The sequence below is a fragment of the Siniperca chuatsi genome, linkage group LG16 (genome assembly GCF_020085105.1).
Source record: "Siniperca chuatsi isolate FFG_IHB_CAS linkage group LG16, ASM2008510v1, whole genome shotgun sequence".
NCBI lineage: Eukaryota > Metazoa > Chordata > Actinopteri > Centrarchiformes > Sinipercidae > Siniperca > Siniperca chuatsi.
This window is the reverse complement of record NC_058057.1, coordinates 21996937-22015107: the sequence shown is the minus strand read 5'-3', so window position 1 is coordinate 22015107 and position 18171 is coordinate 21996937. Positions and strand designations below refer to the sequence as shown.

The following is an 18171-nucleotide window of genomic DNA, read 5'->3' as shown; positions in this document are numbered from 1 at the left end:
GACGCCAGCAGGCAGCTGCTCCCCTCTCTGTTTTATCATCAGATATTTTTTAAAAGAAATATAAATAAGCAGAAAAAGCTGACAGAAGACGCTCAGACTGAAAGAAAACACACATGCTCATGCACACAAAGGAGGCTTTTGAACTTTTCTCTAGGTGTAGCCTTTTTTCACAACATTAGAGAGGAACTCTGACTTTTTATAATTTTAATACTGTGAACCCATATGGATAATTCACACTCGCTGGCTTTGATCTATACTGCCTCTCTTTGGTCTCTGCTTGCTCTTTTGCCTCTTTATGTTTATATGTAGTGTGTATATATCTGTGTGTGTGTGTGTGTGTGTGTGTGTGCGTGTGCAGCACATCTTAAAACCAGGGTAAATAGTAGAACACATAGCAACTGTCTTTATTGAACACCAGCATTTTAGAAGGTAGGGATTTAACATATATATAGTTGAAAGCCTACAAGAAAAGTAATTTAAATATTTATATATATCTTTACAAATGTTCATGAGCGAGTCAGAGAGCTTGTGTCGGCTAAACTTGCGATCTGGGGAGTGTACAAAGATAGACATGCACAGGGAAGAGTAACGACGGCAACCACAAAGTCACCTTTTACAAAATGGCTGAGTTGGACCTTTCTCTCTCTCTCTCTTCCACTCTCTTTATCTCTCCCACACACTAAGACACATTCTCACACACACACACACACATTCACAGACACACCACAGTGTAGCCTACCATAGGCAGTGGCGTTAGTCTCACATCCAGAGACAGTCTCTCTTTCGCCCCACATGGTAAACACACTGGTTGCTATGGCACTGATTGTATGGCGTAAAAATAAAAATAAGTCTGCTTGGTGGGGTTCAAGTGCTCTCACAGGTACGGAGGAGGGGTTTAAAACAGACTGTGTTTTTGACTGTGTGCATGTTTGAGAGTTTGGGTCAGGGTCATATTTTTTCAATTCAATCTGTTTAAAATGGTTTGAAAGTAAAATTTCAATTCAGTCGTCTGCGAATTTGAAAGCAAAACTAGAAGTTTGGTTGGCAATGACAGCGATTTCTCTTAGTAATTTAATACAAATAGAACCTTCAGAGTTCAAAAAAGTGTTTCAGTTTTTGTATTGTTGCAGAAAATTCACATCTCAATCAGCTGGATTGAGATCAAATTGCCCAAAACCCTTAATGTGTGTGTGAGTGTGTGATGTGTGTTATGTTGTGTTGGCAGTTACCACCCCTGTCCTGGAAAACTGTGATGCCAGCATGTCCATGTTTACTTCCTGTTTTCAGAATTAATAAATAAACAAATAAGTCGATGCCTCAGCCGTCTCCATGGCGAGGCTCCTCCTTGTCATGAAAGACACACACACACACACACACCTAAACAGGATGTGTTATTTCAACACACACATCAGGATGTCTTGTTTGGGACAGTTCAGGTTAATGTTACATTTCAGCGTAAGATAAATAAATGACAATAAATATGAATTGTCCCAAAGAAGACACAGTAATGCATGGGAATTAACAAATCCTTTCTGAGAGTGCACACACACACACACACACACACACACTCCTAAATGCAGCGCTCCAAGGCACGGGGACCGGGTGGGTGGGGGCTACTCAGTCTTTTCTGTTTTCCCATCTTTGCTCTGGGGCTCGCCTGTTTTCCGGAGCTGCGTCTTTTCTGAGCTGTTGTTGATCTGTTGGTCGGTGGGTCCGCTCGTTTTCCCGCTCGAGTTTTTGTCCAGGTAGTTGAGCATCTCGCTCAGGACTGTCTGGAAGGTGCTGAGAGCTGCGCAGACCGCCGGCGTGCCGAACCCATGAGTGATCAGACTGTCAGGAAGGAGACAGAAACAACCATCAGAACAATGACAAACCACTGTGTCATTCAGGTGCAAGAAGAAAAATCAGTGGTACAGTTAGGGTTTGGTTTGTAAGGCATACTGGTTTACTGAAGTAGTGCAGATGCCTCTTTCATTCCTCAGTTTTTACACCTTTACACCAGAAACTTTCCTCTCCGTGCATTATCGAGATTCTAATCCTCCTAAGAGTTTCTTTAGTCGGGCTAACCCCTGTCAGAGCAGAGTGTTAAAGTCCTGTGGTGTTCTAAATGCTGTCTCCACCCTGTTTTTACAATAATTTATGGGGAAACACTGAATACTACAACTGTTTTAGCAAATTCTAGGCCTGAATATTGTCAGGTTTAATCTGTATGTAACATATTACAGATTAGAGTCGATTCATCGATTAGTCGATTGACACAAAAACAACTGCCAACTATTTTGATAATCGATTAATTGTTGGCAAAAATGCCAAATACTCCCTTGTTCTAACTTCTCAGTTGTGAGGATTTGCTGCTTTTGTTTGTCTAATGTGAAAGTAAACTGAAGATTTTTAGGTTTAGGACTGTTAAAGGGAAAACAAGACATTTGAAGACTTCCCCTTGGGCTTTTAGAAATTGTGAATGGGCATTTTTAACTATTTCCTGACATTTTATAGACAAAATAATTAATCAAGAAAATAATCATCAATGAAAATAATCCTTAGTTGCAGCCCTAATACAGATATTATCATACATGACGGCTTCAAAACATACAGTTGCTGTATGGGTCTTCAAAATCCCATGTGGGTGTTTATAGCGATCAACACTCACAATCAACCATATTTTTATTTGACTTTCCTAAAACAAAATTTACCCAAATCTACTCTACCAGAATGCTCTTTAAATTCTATTTTTTCAGTTTCTGTATGTATTAAAAAAACTAATTTTACCCCACAATCCAGAAATGGCACACATCAGAATAATGTTACTTAAAGCCAGTAATAGAGGATAAGTAAGGATGATTGAGGTAAGAAAAATGGCCCCAAAGTAGGTTTTAAGAATCAATTTTACAATATGATACTGGTTTGTCCACCCTATAAGATCCTCAGGCAGAGCTAAATGTCTGGTCACCTCTCAGCCTGACCTTTAAGCTCCCAGAAGGATGCTGCTGTTCAATCTGTCATAACTGTGTTTATACAAACATGCTCACATCTTATTTCACTGCCCAGCACTCTACAGTACATCTCCCTTTGGAGGTTTGATAAAACTTTGTCTATTCTGCAAAGGATGACGCCATTGATGTGACATTTCTGCTAACAAACCGCTGTTCCTTCCTCCTCTGTCTTTTGTGCCAAATAACAAACTGCACAGCTGCATCTTTCGAAAATGGCAAAGCAGTCAGAGCCAAAACAGAGAGCAGCCGGGCTCTGCAAGAAAACTGTCTACACTCAGTACCTTTGATTGTTTAGAGTGACTCCAGATTGGACACGTGTTAAAAAAGGTCCATTCATTCTGTATAAAGAGCATGTGTGTGTTACCTGAAGTGTGTGAGGTGTCTCTGGATGTCCAGGTCCAGGATTGGGGTCGGTCTGGAGGAGCCCAGAGGAGAACGATCTTGGCTCAATAAGTCCTGGAACTCCTTACAGATTTGCCTGACAGACAAAAGGAGGGAGGGAATGAGGGTTTACCATCTGTCTCCAACACAACCGTCACAATTTTTTTCGTTTTTTTTTTTTTCTTGCACCCATCCTTATCATTTTGGATCAACCCACACGTAAATTCCACCCAGGAAACATTGAAGGAAATACTACGTGCAGGAGCAAGAACACGTTCAATGTCAATCCAAAAACAAGCAAAACACTTTCACAACATGATATAAAAAATTCTGTAAACGTAGAGTCAAAGTTGGTTTTCAACATTGGTTCAGGCTGTCTTTTTGGATTTTATTCAGTGTTGAAATCATTGTTGGGATGACTTTATCGGAAAAGGAAAATCAAGTTAGCTGGACAAGAGTGGGAGCTGTTTCCCCTCAGCACATTCAGTACTCGATGTGCAATAGTGCTTGTAGGAATTTACTGTAAATGCCGCTCATACTGTTAAATAAACACAAGCCTGATAGCCTAAAATTAATCAACAATATCTTAAAATTCAAATCCAGTAGATGCTCTATGCATGAAACGTGTGTGTGGTTTGGAGTGGGAGTTTGTCCTAACTCATGACAACTGTTCCCCTATTGTCCATGAAGTTTAGATCTTTATATAATGTTCTTGTTGTTAACCAAACCTTTCCGAAACCTTGATTAAATTTTCTTTGTCTGACTCTCACACACCCAATACAACCACTAGCTGTCTAGTTGTTGAACATGTAGGTCCAAGCACTTTTTTTTTATCAAATAATTGTTTTTTTAAAATGATCAGTTATTCTTGGCACTGTTGCAACTCTGGAATTGATCATGATTTTCACCTACACCTATAGACCCTGTAGACAAACACTAGCTTAAATCTGGACCTTTTGACCTGATGGGTCCATCATGGCCAAGAAATGAAAACATTGACATCAGGAGAATTTCAGAATAAAACATATTGTATCTTGCTGAGACGTTACAAAAGCAATTTAAGCTCTAAACTGTTTCACTGTGTTTGTGTATGGTGTATCTGTGTGTGTTTGTATTCTCACTTTGTAGCCAGAACCATTTTCTTGCGTGCGCTGGTTTCTTTCGGCTCACTGTGCTGCCTTGCCAAATGTTCCCCCACTGCCTTACTGGGAAACTCTGTCTCGCAGGTGTAGCCAAAGTCCCTTGCCAGGTGGAGCGCCTCACCTGAGCACAAAACCAGGAAAAAAACTGATGAGACAAGCGCTAAAAGGATTCAATATGAAAACTGGAATATGAAATGAATATATCTGAAGGCATACCTAAAACATTTTGGATGTTTTTGAAAAGTATTTTGGACAAAAGTTCCTTACCTTCCACCAGGGAGGTGAGCAGTGTGACGTTGGCAGCTTTCCTCCGTCCTGCCGGCAGGTTGAGGCCTAGACGGTCTAATTTCTCACGAAGACACCGGCCTCCGTTCTTAGACTTTGCTCTGTGGAAAAATAAAATAACTTTTTTTACACCACATATTCCACATCATCATACCAAACCAAAATACAAACAAAATCATCTGGCCTCCTTTATTCTACAAAACAATGTGCGTTTAATTAAGTCTTGCAAGTAAGGATGGAAGAATATAGATATCCTTTGATTTGACAAAGGCATAGAATTAAGCATAAAATCAAAGAGTATAAAATTAAAACATGTCAACTCATATATTAAATATGCTTTCTTTAGACATAGATATGGTTTTATGTCCCCTTGAGTTTCCTCTTTAATTGTTTGAGCATTTGTCTCTTTCTATACCCAAAGTGAGAAGTTCTATTTTGGAAAACAGAGGAACGATGGTCCCTGTCATTTCTGTATCTTTTATGTGAAATTTTAAAAACGTGCATACCTTCTATCTGATAAAACTTAATAAAAAGATCCTTTTGGGACGTTTTGATTAAAATTACTGAGGGTTTTCTATCATTCTGTAACACATCAGTGTCCAAACAGAGGTACCTGCACAGTTTTACTTAAAATAAACTTCTGTACATTGAAGTGATTGTGGTTCTGATACATCACACAACACCAACACACATGTGAAAACACAGTTCAGGTTCTCATCTGTTAGAATCATTTCTGTGTTGTGGATGTGAGTTATTCTATACCAGATGAGGATCAACAACACGTTTTTTTTTTTTTTTTAACTTTGTTGATGCCTCATCTTGTAGGACCAGCCATATTCTCTCCTCCCTCCCCCCACCCTTCCCTTTCTCTCCCCTCATCAATAATACAGCGCTGGCAACTATTGCTTTCCTCTGGTTCCTCTGATCCTGGCATGCTTTGGCCTGGTCTCGCCTCCCTCTGGCTCCCTGGGCATGGCGGCGCGTGCAGCCCTGGCCCTCTTTCGCCTACAATAGTCTTTGTGGGCGCTGCTGTATATCCTCTGTTTCATCTGAGGGCTACACAGACTCAGGCAGCGCTCTCCAATGTTCACCAGCCAGATTGAGGCTTTTGAAACAATGTTTTCACTTTTAAAATCCCTCTCTTTCACACTCGCCTCTTTACTTAATATATTATTTTGTTACAATAAATACAGGGGGTGGACAAAATAACTGAAACATTTTAATAATCTAATACAACCCAAAAGAACAGCCCTGTAGCGCCCTCTCTCAATCTTAGTGTTACATTTGTCATGACTTTGTCCACAAGTTGTTGATTTATGAGGCTATATTTTTGTTATTATTGTACACTGCCAGGTGTTCCGGTTATTTTTTCCACCCTTTCACTATTATACTTACACATTAATATATAACCCTGCTGCTGCAAGATGGACCCAATGTTTAGTAGTAAAAGAACTTTAAAAAACCCCACAACTCTTTAGTTTGATTTGTCTCTAAGTCAACAAATCAGTACACTCTCTTCAACCATTATAGTTGCATTTAGATCCATTAAAGAAGCTGCGATGAACCCTTGTTTTTCCCGGGTGTATGTGTATTTGTACTGACCTGCGCAGTATGCCGCCCAGTAGGGAGGCGTTGAGGCACTCTGGTGGAGACAGTCTTCTTTTCACCTCGGCAATGGTGACTTTGTACTTGGAGGTGGAGCTGAGCAGCGACAGGCGGCCCGGTACCGAGCAGAACAAATCTGTAGGATTCACCACACATGTCCCCCCTGCACACAAACACAACACACTTGTAAGAACAAGGTTCAGCGTGGACAAACAGCACTGTTGTGCGCTCACCATCAGTTGAGACACTGATTAAGGTTGTTTGTCCACATAACACACAGTGAGTACATTAGTTACTGTTCATGGAACAGTAACTAACCAGTTTCCAGTCACTTCAGTTTGCTTTGGAGAAAGCTGACATGGAGCTGTGCTAATTAACAAGCTGTGTGTTATTTGAACATACAAACTCCACCCAAGTTTCAACTGATACAGGAGTGAATAATAATGGACAAACTATTTCTCTAATGATGCTGTTTTTTTTTTTTCAGCAGATAAACCAACATGAAGCTGAAATAATTCAGCACAACAGTGGAACTATTAAACAAAGCACTGTGGAGCAGTCCATTTGCATTTAAACATGCACACACCAAACTTCTGTCAGTGCACTAACTGAATTTCTCTTGCCTCCACATGTTCATACAACATACAGCCACAAACAGCAGTTATAATCTGAAGATTTATAGTTAAACATATATCTATGTCATGTACATGAAGCTAATAATATTAACAACAATAACAGCCTTTAGTTTGAGGGATACATCATTTTGTAATGAATGCTGCAAGTTATGAGAGGATTTTGTATTTTTTGCTGCAAGAGCCTTTTCCTTTACTTTTAGTGGTGCTTTCAAGTCTGGACTGAGTGTATCCAATAAAAATCTTTAGATCTTGAAAAGCCTTCACTCACAGAAAATATGTGTACATTTTGGTCTGAAAAAGAACTAATGCATAAAAGTAGAAATGTATCCTCAACCCTAACTCTGTGTCCATCAGTGGTTTCCAGTATTGGATTAGCATTGTTTACTCCCTCGTTCTTATTTGTAAGAATCACATATCAGGACATGATACATGTTATAAAAAGCATCTACATATCTGTGAGCAGAACAAACAGGAAGTGTCTTGTCTCTTTTCAGGTGCAATAATGTAATGTGTCAGTGCAGCCAGTGTGCAGTATCTACTCACAGTGAATGGAAAAATGCTCATCACTGAATCTTTTCTGCTTGTGTTATAACATCAAAATCATTTATCAAACTTGATATTTTTATATTAACTACACTTTTTTAAAAATCTTTGTTGCTGTCCTGTGAAAACCATGCATCCCCAAAATCGCTCACCCTTTCATGAGCTAAGAAAAACAGCCCTGTTTTCAGCTTTGTGACACTACATTTTTCAGATAGTCCAATGGATTTTTAAATGGCTTATTCATCTTAAGAAGTATGAGAATTTTCTTAACCCATCAAAGAACATTTAATCCTTTTAGTTTATCTGAAAAATTCAAAATCACCAGATTTTGTGTTTTGCTGGTTCATAGCCTTTATCATCCTTGTACTCTCTTCACAGTATAGCTGTAAACACAATATATGTTTAAATATAATTTTAATCAAAACTTAAGGCAGAAAAGATTGCGATAATAAATGCACACTCAGTCCATAGAAATACATAGGATCAAGTATCTTCACTCACCACTGGCGAGATCAATGTTTTGCTCAGCACTTCATCAGACTCCTTTTCACTTGGTAAATATTACTTTTAGTTTTTTGTGTGTGTGTGTTTTTTTTTTTTTTTACTATATACATATATTTCTGTTTCAGCTCAATATTTGTCTGTATGTAAGAAAAGCATGCTATAATCCCAGGAGGGGGAAACAAAACCTTCCTTTAATCACCTTCCACCAACCACCAAGTTGATTTCATTGTGGACTTGAGGCTCCTGAATGTGTGAATAAATGATTGTGGTTGTGATTGTGAAGGCTTTTTCCACATTATTAATTGCATCTGAATCAGTGTTGCTGGGTCCTCCTGGAATATATCGACTGCTCTGAGTAGGCCTATTATTATTAAACTTTCACTTGAACTAACGTCCCAAGTAGCTGAAACGCAAGGTTTCTGTCTGATGTACTGTAGGCTATATTCTATTATTCATCCGCCTCATTATGAAATCTAACAGTAGGGTGTGTCGCTTTGTTATTAGGCCGTGCTGGATATGATGGAATGAAGAAAAAGGATGCCATTTAGGCCGAATAGAACAACGCTGCCGGCCATGAATATCTGCACACGCCAATCTTCTCGGGGCAATGTGGACAATTTGGCCACCAGCTAAAGCCTTATATATGACCAACTGTAACCTATATTTTTGCTCTAAAAATCTATTATTCACCATCAGCAGAAATGTGCTAGTTTCGTATCATATTTCCGGCCGCAGGAAGACAGCAGGCAGACCAGTAGCTTCAAAAACATGTCACCCAGGTTCAGCACTATGGACAGTGGCGTGCACGTTTCATTTCAGCACCATGGACAGTGGCGTGCACGTTTCATTTCAGCACCTGGACAGCGACTCGTGCCCACAGCACAACTGTGACATCATAATGGTGCGGTACAAAAGCCTGTTGTACTCCAGCGGGCAGCGCTTTGTGCGAGGCTGTATGGGAAACGTGTTTCTCTCTGTCAAAAATGGACGATTGCAGGTCGAGGGAATCGATTGATATTTGTTAAGCTTGGATTCCTGTGTGTGTGTCTGTGTGGGTGCGTGTGTGGCGTGCGCGTGTGACGTCCGGCTAGTCTGTGTCTATATGTGACACAAACCGGGCAGACCTGTCTGTCAGACTCACGCGCTCTGACAGGGGCGCGCGTCTCTGAAAGCCGCGGGTTCACATCATATTAATTCCCCTAAAAATGTTTTGATTCAAAGTAGTTTGTATTTTATGTTGCCAAGGGCAATCGAAAAGAGCTATTGCCGGTAGTGCAGTCAGTGGAGCGCGCGGGCCCAGAGGCGATAACGGTATTTAAGCAACGGAGAGTAGCCTCGGGCTGCGGCGCGAGCGGCGGGCGGGATCACACGCGGAATCAAGCGCCTTTTACGAGTTTGCCACGAAAATTAAAGAAAAAGAGACAAGGGCCAAATGTCATTCTCCTCATATTTTAACAACAATGTTTATAGCGCCAAAAAAGCCCGCCAATGTCTTGACAGAAAAGAGAGGCGCGTGCTCGGGCTGTTGTGGCGGGGGCGCGCGCCTGACAGATCAGCTTGATCTGTGAGGCTGCTGTTAGAGCTGAACTGGAAAAGGGAAAGCAGGGTGATTAAAAACACAGACGACTCCTCCTAAGTAGGATCCGCGTTTCTTGAGTGATTTTCTTTTGAAAAAGGTTATGTGAATATTCATGCCGCCAAAGCCGCAGTCAGAAAGAACAACATTAATATGATCTCGGCTGAATCCGGGGCCCCGCTCGGCATTAGCATATCAAAGCGTCCGCCCGAGGCGAGAGAAGCTATCGATACGGGAGCGGGAGGTAAAGCAAAGATTATTGGTTGTGATGGTTGCAGCGGCTGAGCTCAGGGCCAAATACGGCGCACCATTAACCGAAAGTGATAGCGAAGGGATTCCCGCGTCAATCCGAGAGAAAAGCCCCAACACCTAGGCAGAGCTGATGAAAAATTAAACCCGAGACACAGCCTTCCTCTCTGTATGGAAAACTAGCCTACACAGTCCCCACAAAAAAAAAAAAAAAAAAAAAACAGGAGCAGGCTTTGATGGACCAAAAGCAGATCCACAGCGTGTTTAAAACCCAGACTCATGAGGAAATCGGCCGGCCTGCTAAGTGCTGATGCAGGCCCGGTCCACTTCCACACCTCCCCCCCTGAAGAGTCGGCCCGAGCCGCCTTCACGACCCCAGCCTTTAAAAGCTGTAGGAATACTTCTGCTGTCTGCGATTAAACATGCAGGTAAACAGGCCGACAGCAAACAACAAAAACCACAATTGTTCCTGTGATATAGTTTACACCATACAGCCCACAAATAAATAGCCTACATAAAAGAAAAACAGAATAAGAATTTGCCCCGAAGCGATCCAATGCGTGGTAACACTGAGAACAGCCATATAAAAAGGATTGCCCCTTTAGTTTCAGGTAATTCTAATACATGAACGTTGTCTTCTGTTAGCATACCATATTAATCGAACTGCATTGGATTTATTAATTTAGCCTACAATAGACATTATAGACCTTATAATTTAATTTGCAGTCGATTAGTTTGTTAAATTAAGCCTCACAGCCTTTTAAATGTTGTGACATTATACATTATTTTAGAGTCTGCAAAAATTGTGTTTTTCTATAGGATACTAAAAATAAAAGCTATAATGTAATATCAGTGTTTCCCTATTTGATTTTATTACAAAAGAGTGATGAGATCATCAACAGCAGTTTTGGGGGGATTATGATGAATTTATGATCTTAAAATAAACATGACTGTTACATTAAAATAGCGTGTTTATTTCATGAAAACAAAGGCAGGCCGTCAGTCTACACTGTGTAAATGTAGCCTACAGGTTTGACTTCAAAATGGAAATGTCTGTTGTAACGTGATTGTATTGTGTGATAATATGTCAAATGCACATTTGAGTATAACACGTGCGAACTATAGTAAGTCTATACTATCAAATCGGTGCCATATCAATTCATGACTTTGACTCTTTTTTTTTTCTTCCAGAAAATTAAAATGTCAGTGTTCAGAGTGGCTGGAAAAAACAGACTTATGTGTTGAGTGACAGTCAATTTCATACTGGAAATGGGAAGCAGCGTCTCCGGGCTTGTACAGTGTGTTAGCGTTTAAATAGGCGAGAAAATGGGGCCGTTCCTGCTGTAACACGTTGACAGCAGACAAGAGAGGAGTGCTCCGCCTGTTTATCTGTCTGCTCGCTGTCTTGTCGTGTCGAGCCGTGAGTGTTCACGGCCTCCGGTGCAACAACAGAGAATAAACGGGCCCTTACCTCTCCGGATGACGCCCCCTTGGCCGTTCAGCACGAGCCCACACTGCGCTTCCACGGAGCCCTGCGGAGACACGCACTCATTAGGACGAGAAGGGAGGTGAAATCATTTCAACCGGATTTTTCACACCGCTGGAGCACAGTTTACCCAGCTGTCAGGCTCCAGAAACAGCTGAAATTAACGGCGTTTCTTCGGGAGCTGTGATGCTTTATGGACCTCCAGTGGAGGTGTTTCTTCACGTTTTCATTCACCATCAGGCACAGAAAACGAGACATTCTTCTTTGAAAGAAATGTTAAGATCAATGAAACTGAGCCCATAAAATGAATGCAATGTCAGAATAAAGAAAAGTCTATAATTAATACATTTAATGATAATAGCAGCACTGTCGCTGATCTACAGCGCCCCACACACTCTGTGCTTCTTTAGACAACACCATGTATGTCCTGTACATCCTATTGATCAGTGGTTCCGTACCATTTAGCTTCTGTCCACTTAAAACTCCTCTCAGGTTGTTTCATTTGAATCAGTTTTACAAGCCTTAAGGTACTGAAGTCAGTGTTTAACAGGAAAACATTATAAAAAGTTTTAAAAAAAGCATTTCTGTGTAGCAGAATATGTTGTTTGATTCTTCCTTTGCAGTTAATTAATCATCTTATGACCCCTCAGATGTATCTTGCGACCCCTTTGGATGAACCGACCCACAGGTTGGGAACCACTGCATATAGATCCTTTATGTTTCTTCGCAGCACCGCACAGTTTGGCAATAAGAGCGAACACACTTCACCTTATAGCTTCTACAAATTGGCCCTGTTGCACCGCTCTTTGAACCATTTTCCAGCGGTTGAAGCCTTTTTTTGTTAGAAAGTGTATGCCTACGTCACTTAGCAGGCTTTGAGTAAAATAAAGGATGCAGCTCACGGTTCACACAGAAACGAGCTTAATTTGAAAGGCTTCCGGCTTTAGAGGACAGCACAACTCATCCAGACTGAAAAACGAGTGTCCAGAGTCTGCTGCAGCCACCAACCTGTTGGGGAGCAAACACCCAGCCAGCAGCCTGCAGGAGCCTGCGTAAGGCCTGCATGTGTGGAAACCTGTTACCGCCGCCATTTTGGTCCAGATCACACTCGTGTGCTATCAACAATGTCATCAAGAAAGGAGAACACGCGCTTTTTTATTCAGAAAACACTTAATCCCCCGTGCGAGCCTCCAGGCCTGGCCCACGCGGAACCCCCTGATTAAAATAAACCTGAAAAAAGGAGCTTGTTGTAGTTCTTTCTTAACCAGCTCCTGCTCTGTTTCTTTTCTTCTATTCCGAAGCTAAAGTGATTATAAAATCAATATACAAAACGCAGAGGTCTTGCATGAATTAGCTTAGTGACGGGAGAAAGGTGTGGCAGCTGCTTTTGTTCAGCATGAAAATCTCTTTAACGCGCTCAAAGATGCGACCGGGCTGCACGAGACCATAGGCGCATCTGTTCAGCTCATACATCCGCCTCGTGCAAGATCAGGTTCACGAGCCGTTTCTTTCTTTTCCTCAATAAAGGGTCAGACCTGTGCTCTTTTCATGTGCCAAAAGCTTAAGATAAATATAGCATTTGCTCATGATCAACTTTGAGCCTATAGGTTTGAAAAATAGAATAAAATAGACTAAAATAAAATAAGGGCAACACGATATTTTTTATTTTAATTGTATACTAATATAATTTAACAACACATGTTATGTAGAATAAATTGCATATTGTTGTCATTATCACGGAATTAAAATAATTCAATTTCACGCAGAACTTGCATTAAAAAAGTCCATGATGACTGAAAGAGCAATAAAAAAAAATAATAAAAAAAAATCATGCAGGCACAATTATAATTCCCTGAACTCGCAGCAATACTTAGGGACAAGTCACGTTATTTTTAAATTTAATTTAATACACATTATCTTCAAGGCTATACTGCCACACCCTTTAAATAAAGTAAAATAAATTAAAAGAAAACTGAATTATTGTTATAAAAATAAATAATGCTCTAAAGATGAAATAATTTATTATCGTCATTAAAATAATACTATTATTATTTTTGCTATTTAAACATAGTGTAAACACAAGGATACTTTCAGTGTATGTGGCGTAATGACATCTAGAAATGTCGATAAAAGCGACGCTTTCTCCAGCTGAACTTGAGTGGAGTTGGTAAATAGTTAACGTGACTGAAATTATGTGTCGCTGTCTTAAATTGTGTTTAACCAGAGGCGTGTTTTAACCAGCTCAGATGTCGCTGCATAAGTAACGAAGTTGATTGACGTTAAGTCGGTAATTGGATAAACTACGGTGCTTTATGGCGCTCGAGCTGGGCATTGTGTCCTTAACCCCGATCCGTTAATCCGCCCTTTACCGGAGAATAGAGCAACCAGCGGCTTTTCTTTGCCTCAACAGACAGCCGGACACACACACACACACACACACACACACACACACACACACACAAGAACCGTGCGAATCCGTTTTCATCTCGACCATTTCTTTACATCGAAAAGAATTATGTAAAATATGGGTCACGTGTGTTTCTGGAAAAATAAAAGGCGGATTTCACAATGGGATTGTATAGACTGCCAGTCAATTAACCTTTAGAAACAAGGCCTGCCTTTCAGAGGCGCGGCGCCGTGCGGACCTGACATTTACTGAGCTCGCTGTACAGTCACGTTTGGTTTGGCAACAGAATCATCTCAAGATGATATCCAACATTATTTACTCCAAAGGAGGACAGAGTCAGTGGCTGGGGATAACCTACAGGCCAAATGAAATACAGCCTTGTCAATGTCAAAGACAACAGACAGATGAAGCAGACAGACAGACATCTGGCGCTGTCTTTCTGTTCAATATTTTGGAATTGCTGTGTTGCTGGTAGAGGGGGGGGGGTCAATAGTAGGCCAGTGGGGCAGGTGGACTGGGCCTTGTGGCAGCTCTAAGGGTCTGTTATTATCCTAGCTTACGGAGGAGGGTTAATAAAGAAGAAGATGAGAAGCCGGAGGAGAGGAAAGAGAGGCTACGATAAGGTGTAGTTGGATCTTAGGCCTCGAGGTGATGTGAGACTGTGAATTAGCTGGGGGGGGGGGTGATGGAGGCCGCCGGTACCTGCAGGTCGTCTGACGCGGACGAAGGGAGACCCAGGCCGGCGCCGGGCAGCAGCCTCTGGTCCGGGTGGTGCATACCGACGCCGTAGGCCTGTGAGCCATGTGACGTCATCAGCGACAGGTCATGGCGCCGGTAAGCGTCGAGGCAGCCCAGCTCGCGCCGCTGCTGCTCGTCCAGGCAGGAGGACTTGAGGGCCGAGCGCGCGTTGTGCAGGTTGATGAAGTCGGCGGGCTCTCCGTGGTGGATCTGCTGGTAGTACTGGCCCGAGTGCAGCGAGTTCAGCCCGTAAGCCTCCGGGGCCACGGCCGGGTGGGAGTGCTGGAACTCGTAGTGGAAGGACTGGTGGTGGAGGGGCGTGTACTGGTGGTTGGCCGAGAAATAAGGCGAGGCGAACTCCGTCCCCGCCGGCGCCGGGTAGGTGAGCGGGGAGGAGGAGGAATAGGCGACCGAGGAGTTGGCCACGGACTCCAGGCACCCGAGCTGCATGAGCCGGTAGCTGTTTGATCCGTCGTGACGTATCTACAAGATAATAAAGAGACGGGGAAATATATGAGCCGTGTCATTTAGCATCAGCCGGTGTCTCCTCTCTCTGCCTCCCAAACACACTCAAAAACACAACTCACACACTCAAAGCGTTTTTTTTTTTTTGTGCCACTTTAAACCACCTGAAGGAGATGTCATTTCCACACGCCCGGGAGGGGAACGAACGCACGGCAACAGGAGCCTTCGGTATTTTTTCCCCTCCCTTTGGCATGCCTGTCACTCTCCTTGCAGCGTTTTAAAAGCCGTGCTGTTATATATTATTATTACCGAGCTGCTGGCAAATTTACTGTCCCAGCTATCTCGCTCATTCTGGATGGGAGGTAAGCAGAGTGAGACACAGCGGAGTGTTCCGCCCTAAAATGTTCTAATCACACTGTTACCGGCTCACACACGAGCCTCATTCACTTCCACACACTAATAAAAAGCCCCGTTTTTACCGGCAGCTGCAGAGATGCACGACTCATTTCTTCCCTCCATGCATATACATTTTTTTTTAAATCCATGCGATACAGTACTATATTCCAGTTAGAGACTTCTTGAGAGCTGCTGCTGTCTCGAAATGCCTCCGTGACTGAGTTTAAAACAAACAGTATTTATTCTTCTACACATTCTTCTATAATTTCATGAATTAAAGGATGTTAAGTAAATAAATTATCCTACCTCTGCGTCGTGGACAAGTCCGGGGAAGGTCGCTGACATTGTGCTTTCTCCAAATTAACCCGTGTGTGTGTTTTTTTTTTTTTCCTCCGCTCTCTGGCCCGATCGAATAATAATAAAAATGAGTTAAAATCCTCAAAAAGCGAGAGAAATGGAAAAGTCCCCCCTCGCGCGCTCTCGGTAACGGCAGAAAGCTGGCGGAACGCGAGCGTCTCCCCTCTGCACGGACGGGGCTGGCTCACGGATTTTGTACTTGCAGGGTATTTCTCGGCTGATGTCGTAGGTCCCTTGGTAATATAGAAGTTTTGAAAATTAAGCATCAGCACTGAGGAATGGGAGGACAATAGACGGAGCGGAGCATCCCAGGAGACAAGGAATAAATATTGTATCTTCGCCTTAATAAGGAACCAAGTGCTTCTTTCAACATTTTCTACGCTTTTTGTGGACATTTTCCTTTTTGACCCGTTTGTATTTTCACAAGGTCTTCTGCTCGGTTTCGTCGTGTTATTTTATTTTATTTTTTTTATTCACACCGGCTAAGTCGTTTTACAAAAATTTATGGATTTTCAACGGAAATGTAAGTTTGCTTTGAAATATTATGAAGCTAATTTCGACATTTTTCAACGGAATAAAAAATGGATTTTCGTTTGTGTCTAGAACAAGCTTGTAATGAATTTAGGGAGCTCCGATGAGGAATTTCATTTGGAAACGGGGTGTTTTCGATGCGTTCTGCATGCCTCACATGTCTTATGATACATTTTCATTATTACTGTTTTTAGGCATTTTTAATACTGTGGTGTTTACGGATTTCATGATGAAACAATCAAACGTGTGCACACATTTTTCAGTAGATTCATTCGATGTAACCACAGCGGAATCGATGACATATTACCCTTAAGAGAGTTTATTATTTAAAATAGCTTTATTTTTTTTAAATAATCAGTTATAGTAGGCTAATTATTATGGCTTCAGTTATTTGCTTTGTATGTGTAAATGTGCTAGATTAAATCGACAATGCTGCTTTCCCCCTCTTTTTTTATTATTTTACTCATGCATGGGAAATAGCTTTTGATGAACATTATTACATTATTTCTTTTTCTTTTTTTCTTTTTATGGGGGGGGGGGGGGGTGTTGTAAGTGTTGCCTTTGTGAAGAACCGACTGAAGCACGAGACCCTTTCTTTTCTCAAATAGCCTAAGCAATGTATGTGTGAGAGGCGCGTGCATGGTTGAATCGAAGAATGGATGATGGCGAGTGCTGCTTTCATTATTATTATTATTGTTCTTCTTCTTCTTCTTATTATTATTATTATAATATTTGGACTGGCAGATCAGAACTGGGACTATCTTGTCGGTCAGTCTCATGACCCGTCTCTCTTCCCCTCTCTCTCATTCTCTCTCTCATTCTCTCTCTCTCTCTCTCTCTCTCTCTCTCTCTCTCTCTCTCTCTCTCTCTCTCTTCCTGCCTTCCTCCTCGTGTAACTCACCTGAGCACGCGCCCTCGGGGTGGTCCTGCCCAGCTGAAGGGAGCCGTTGTAGAGGAAGATGATAGAGGAGGGTTGTTTTTGTTGTTGTTTGTTTATATTTATCTGAACGCTAATAGGCTTTAGGAAAAATGTAATAATATAATCAGGTGAACTACCTCCTTTAACAGAAATAGGTTCATTATTTTGTTGACGTTTTATTGGATAATAACAAAGCATCGAAATAGTAACAGGTGTACGGAGCCACACAGTGAGTATCCAGCCTATATTAACAGGATGAATATACAGCACAGCCTACTGCTGCCTTGCCCTTAGGCCACCCAGGAAGCAACAGAAATACAAAACGTAAAAGCAGAAGCCCAAAGCTTGTGGCCACAGCCTGAAGAGGAGCTAAGGGAAATAAAGGAGAGGGGAGGAGAGGAACCTGAAGGAGGAGAGTCTGTCAGATTTCCTGCCATTCAAAACAAACCAGCCCACACACACACACACAGAGAGAGAGAGAGAGAGAGAGAGAGAGAGAGAGAGAGAGAGACCAGTAGCTCTAACCCATAAGCCCTAATCAGTCTTGTTTTGGATGTTTTTTCCTCCTGCTCAGCTGTAACTGTAACCAAAGCGACTCCCTGACATTATTAAAGTGCAGACTGTGGCCGTGCTGACGCCGGGACGCCGGGATTGACTCTGCACTTTAATTAAGAAACTATTTCCCCTCCCATCTGTTACTGCATGCGTCTCTCTCTGTCCTAATCGGTAACAATAATAATAATAATAATAATAATAATAATAATAACACTTGCAAACAACCCATTGGATTTAAAAAAAAAATGATCTATATTAGAAAAGATAGACATTTTTGCTCTTTTGATAGTAGTTTTTATTGATTTTTCTTTATATGGTGTCATTTGTCCAGCTGGAAATATATTTTCCACTTAATCACTGGTCACATAGCTAAAAACAAAAACGCCCCCAAACAAGCTTAAATA

The 18171-nt window shown here is 41.7% G+C and overlaps 1 protein-coding gene across 2 annotated transcripts; it reads right to left on the bottom strand.

Moving 5' to 3' along the window:
- Positions 1 to 380: 380 nt before the first annotated feature.
- On the bottom strand, positions 381 to 17903 carry tfap2d (transcription factor AP-2 delta (activating enhancer binding protein 2 delta)). Of its 2 annotated transcripts, none has more exons than XM_044169689.1 (8): positions 17195 to 17903; positions 14509 to 15027; positions 11385 to 11445; positions 6404 to 6569; positions 4784 to 4902; positions 4496 to 4637; positions 3358 to 3471; positions 381 to 1830 (listed from the first exon to the last, which is right to left on the bottom strand). In XM_044169689.1, exons 1-8 carry the CDS (start codon positions 17408 to 17410, stop codon positions 1614 to 1616), a joined length of 1554 nt encoding a protein of 517 aa, XP_044025624.1. In that variant the 5' UTR covers positions 17411 to 17903; the 3' UTR covers positions 381 to 1613. The 2 variants fall into 2 exon arrangements, with proteins under 2 accessions (XP_044025624.1, XP_044025626.1); XM_044169691.1 differs by lacking the exon at positions 17195 to 17903 and adding an exon at positions 15712 to 17079.
- Between the last annotated feature and the right edge of the window lie 268 nt (positions 17904 to 18171).

What these genes read in the sequence shown, in the direction of transcription:
- tfap2d (XM_044169689.1), bottom strand. Translation starts at nt 17,410, where the DNA reads ATGCTTTGTTATTATCCAATAAAACGTCAACAAAATAATGAACCTATT. An exon ending in CTGGGCGGCATACTGCGCAG is followed by an intron (nt 4,903 to 6,403) that starts GTCAGTACAAAT and finishes ATTTTTCCACAG; the next exon opens with AGCAAAGTCTAAGAACGGAG. An exon ending in GCTCACCTCCCTGGTGGAAG is followed by an intron (nt 4,638 to 4,783) that starts GTAAGGAACTTT and finishes TTTTGTGCTCAG; the next exon opens with GTGAGGCGCTCCACCTGGCA.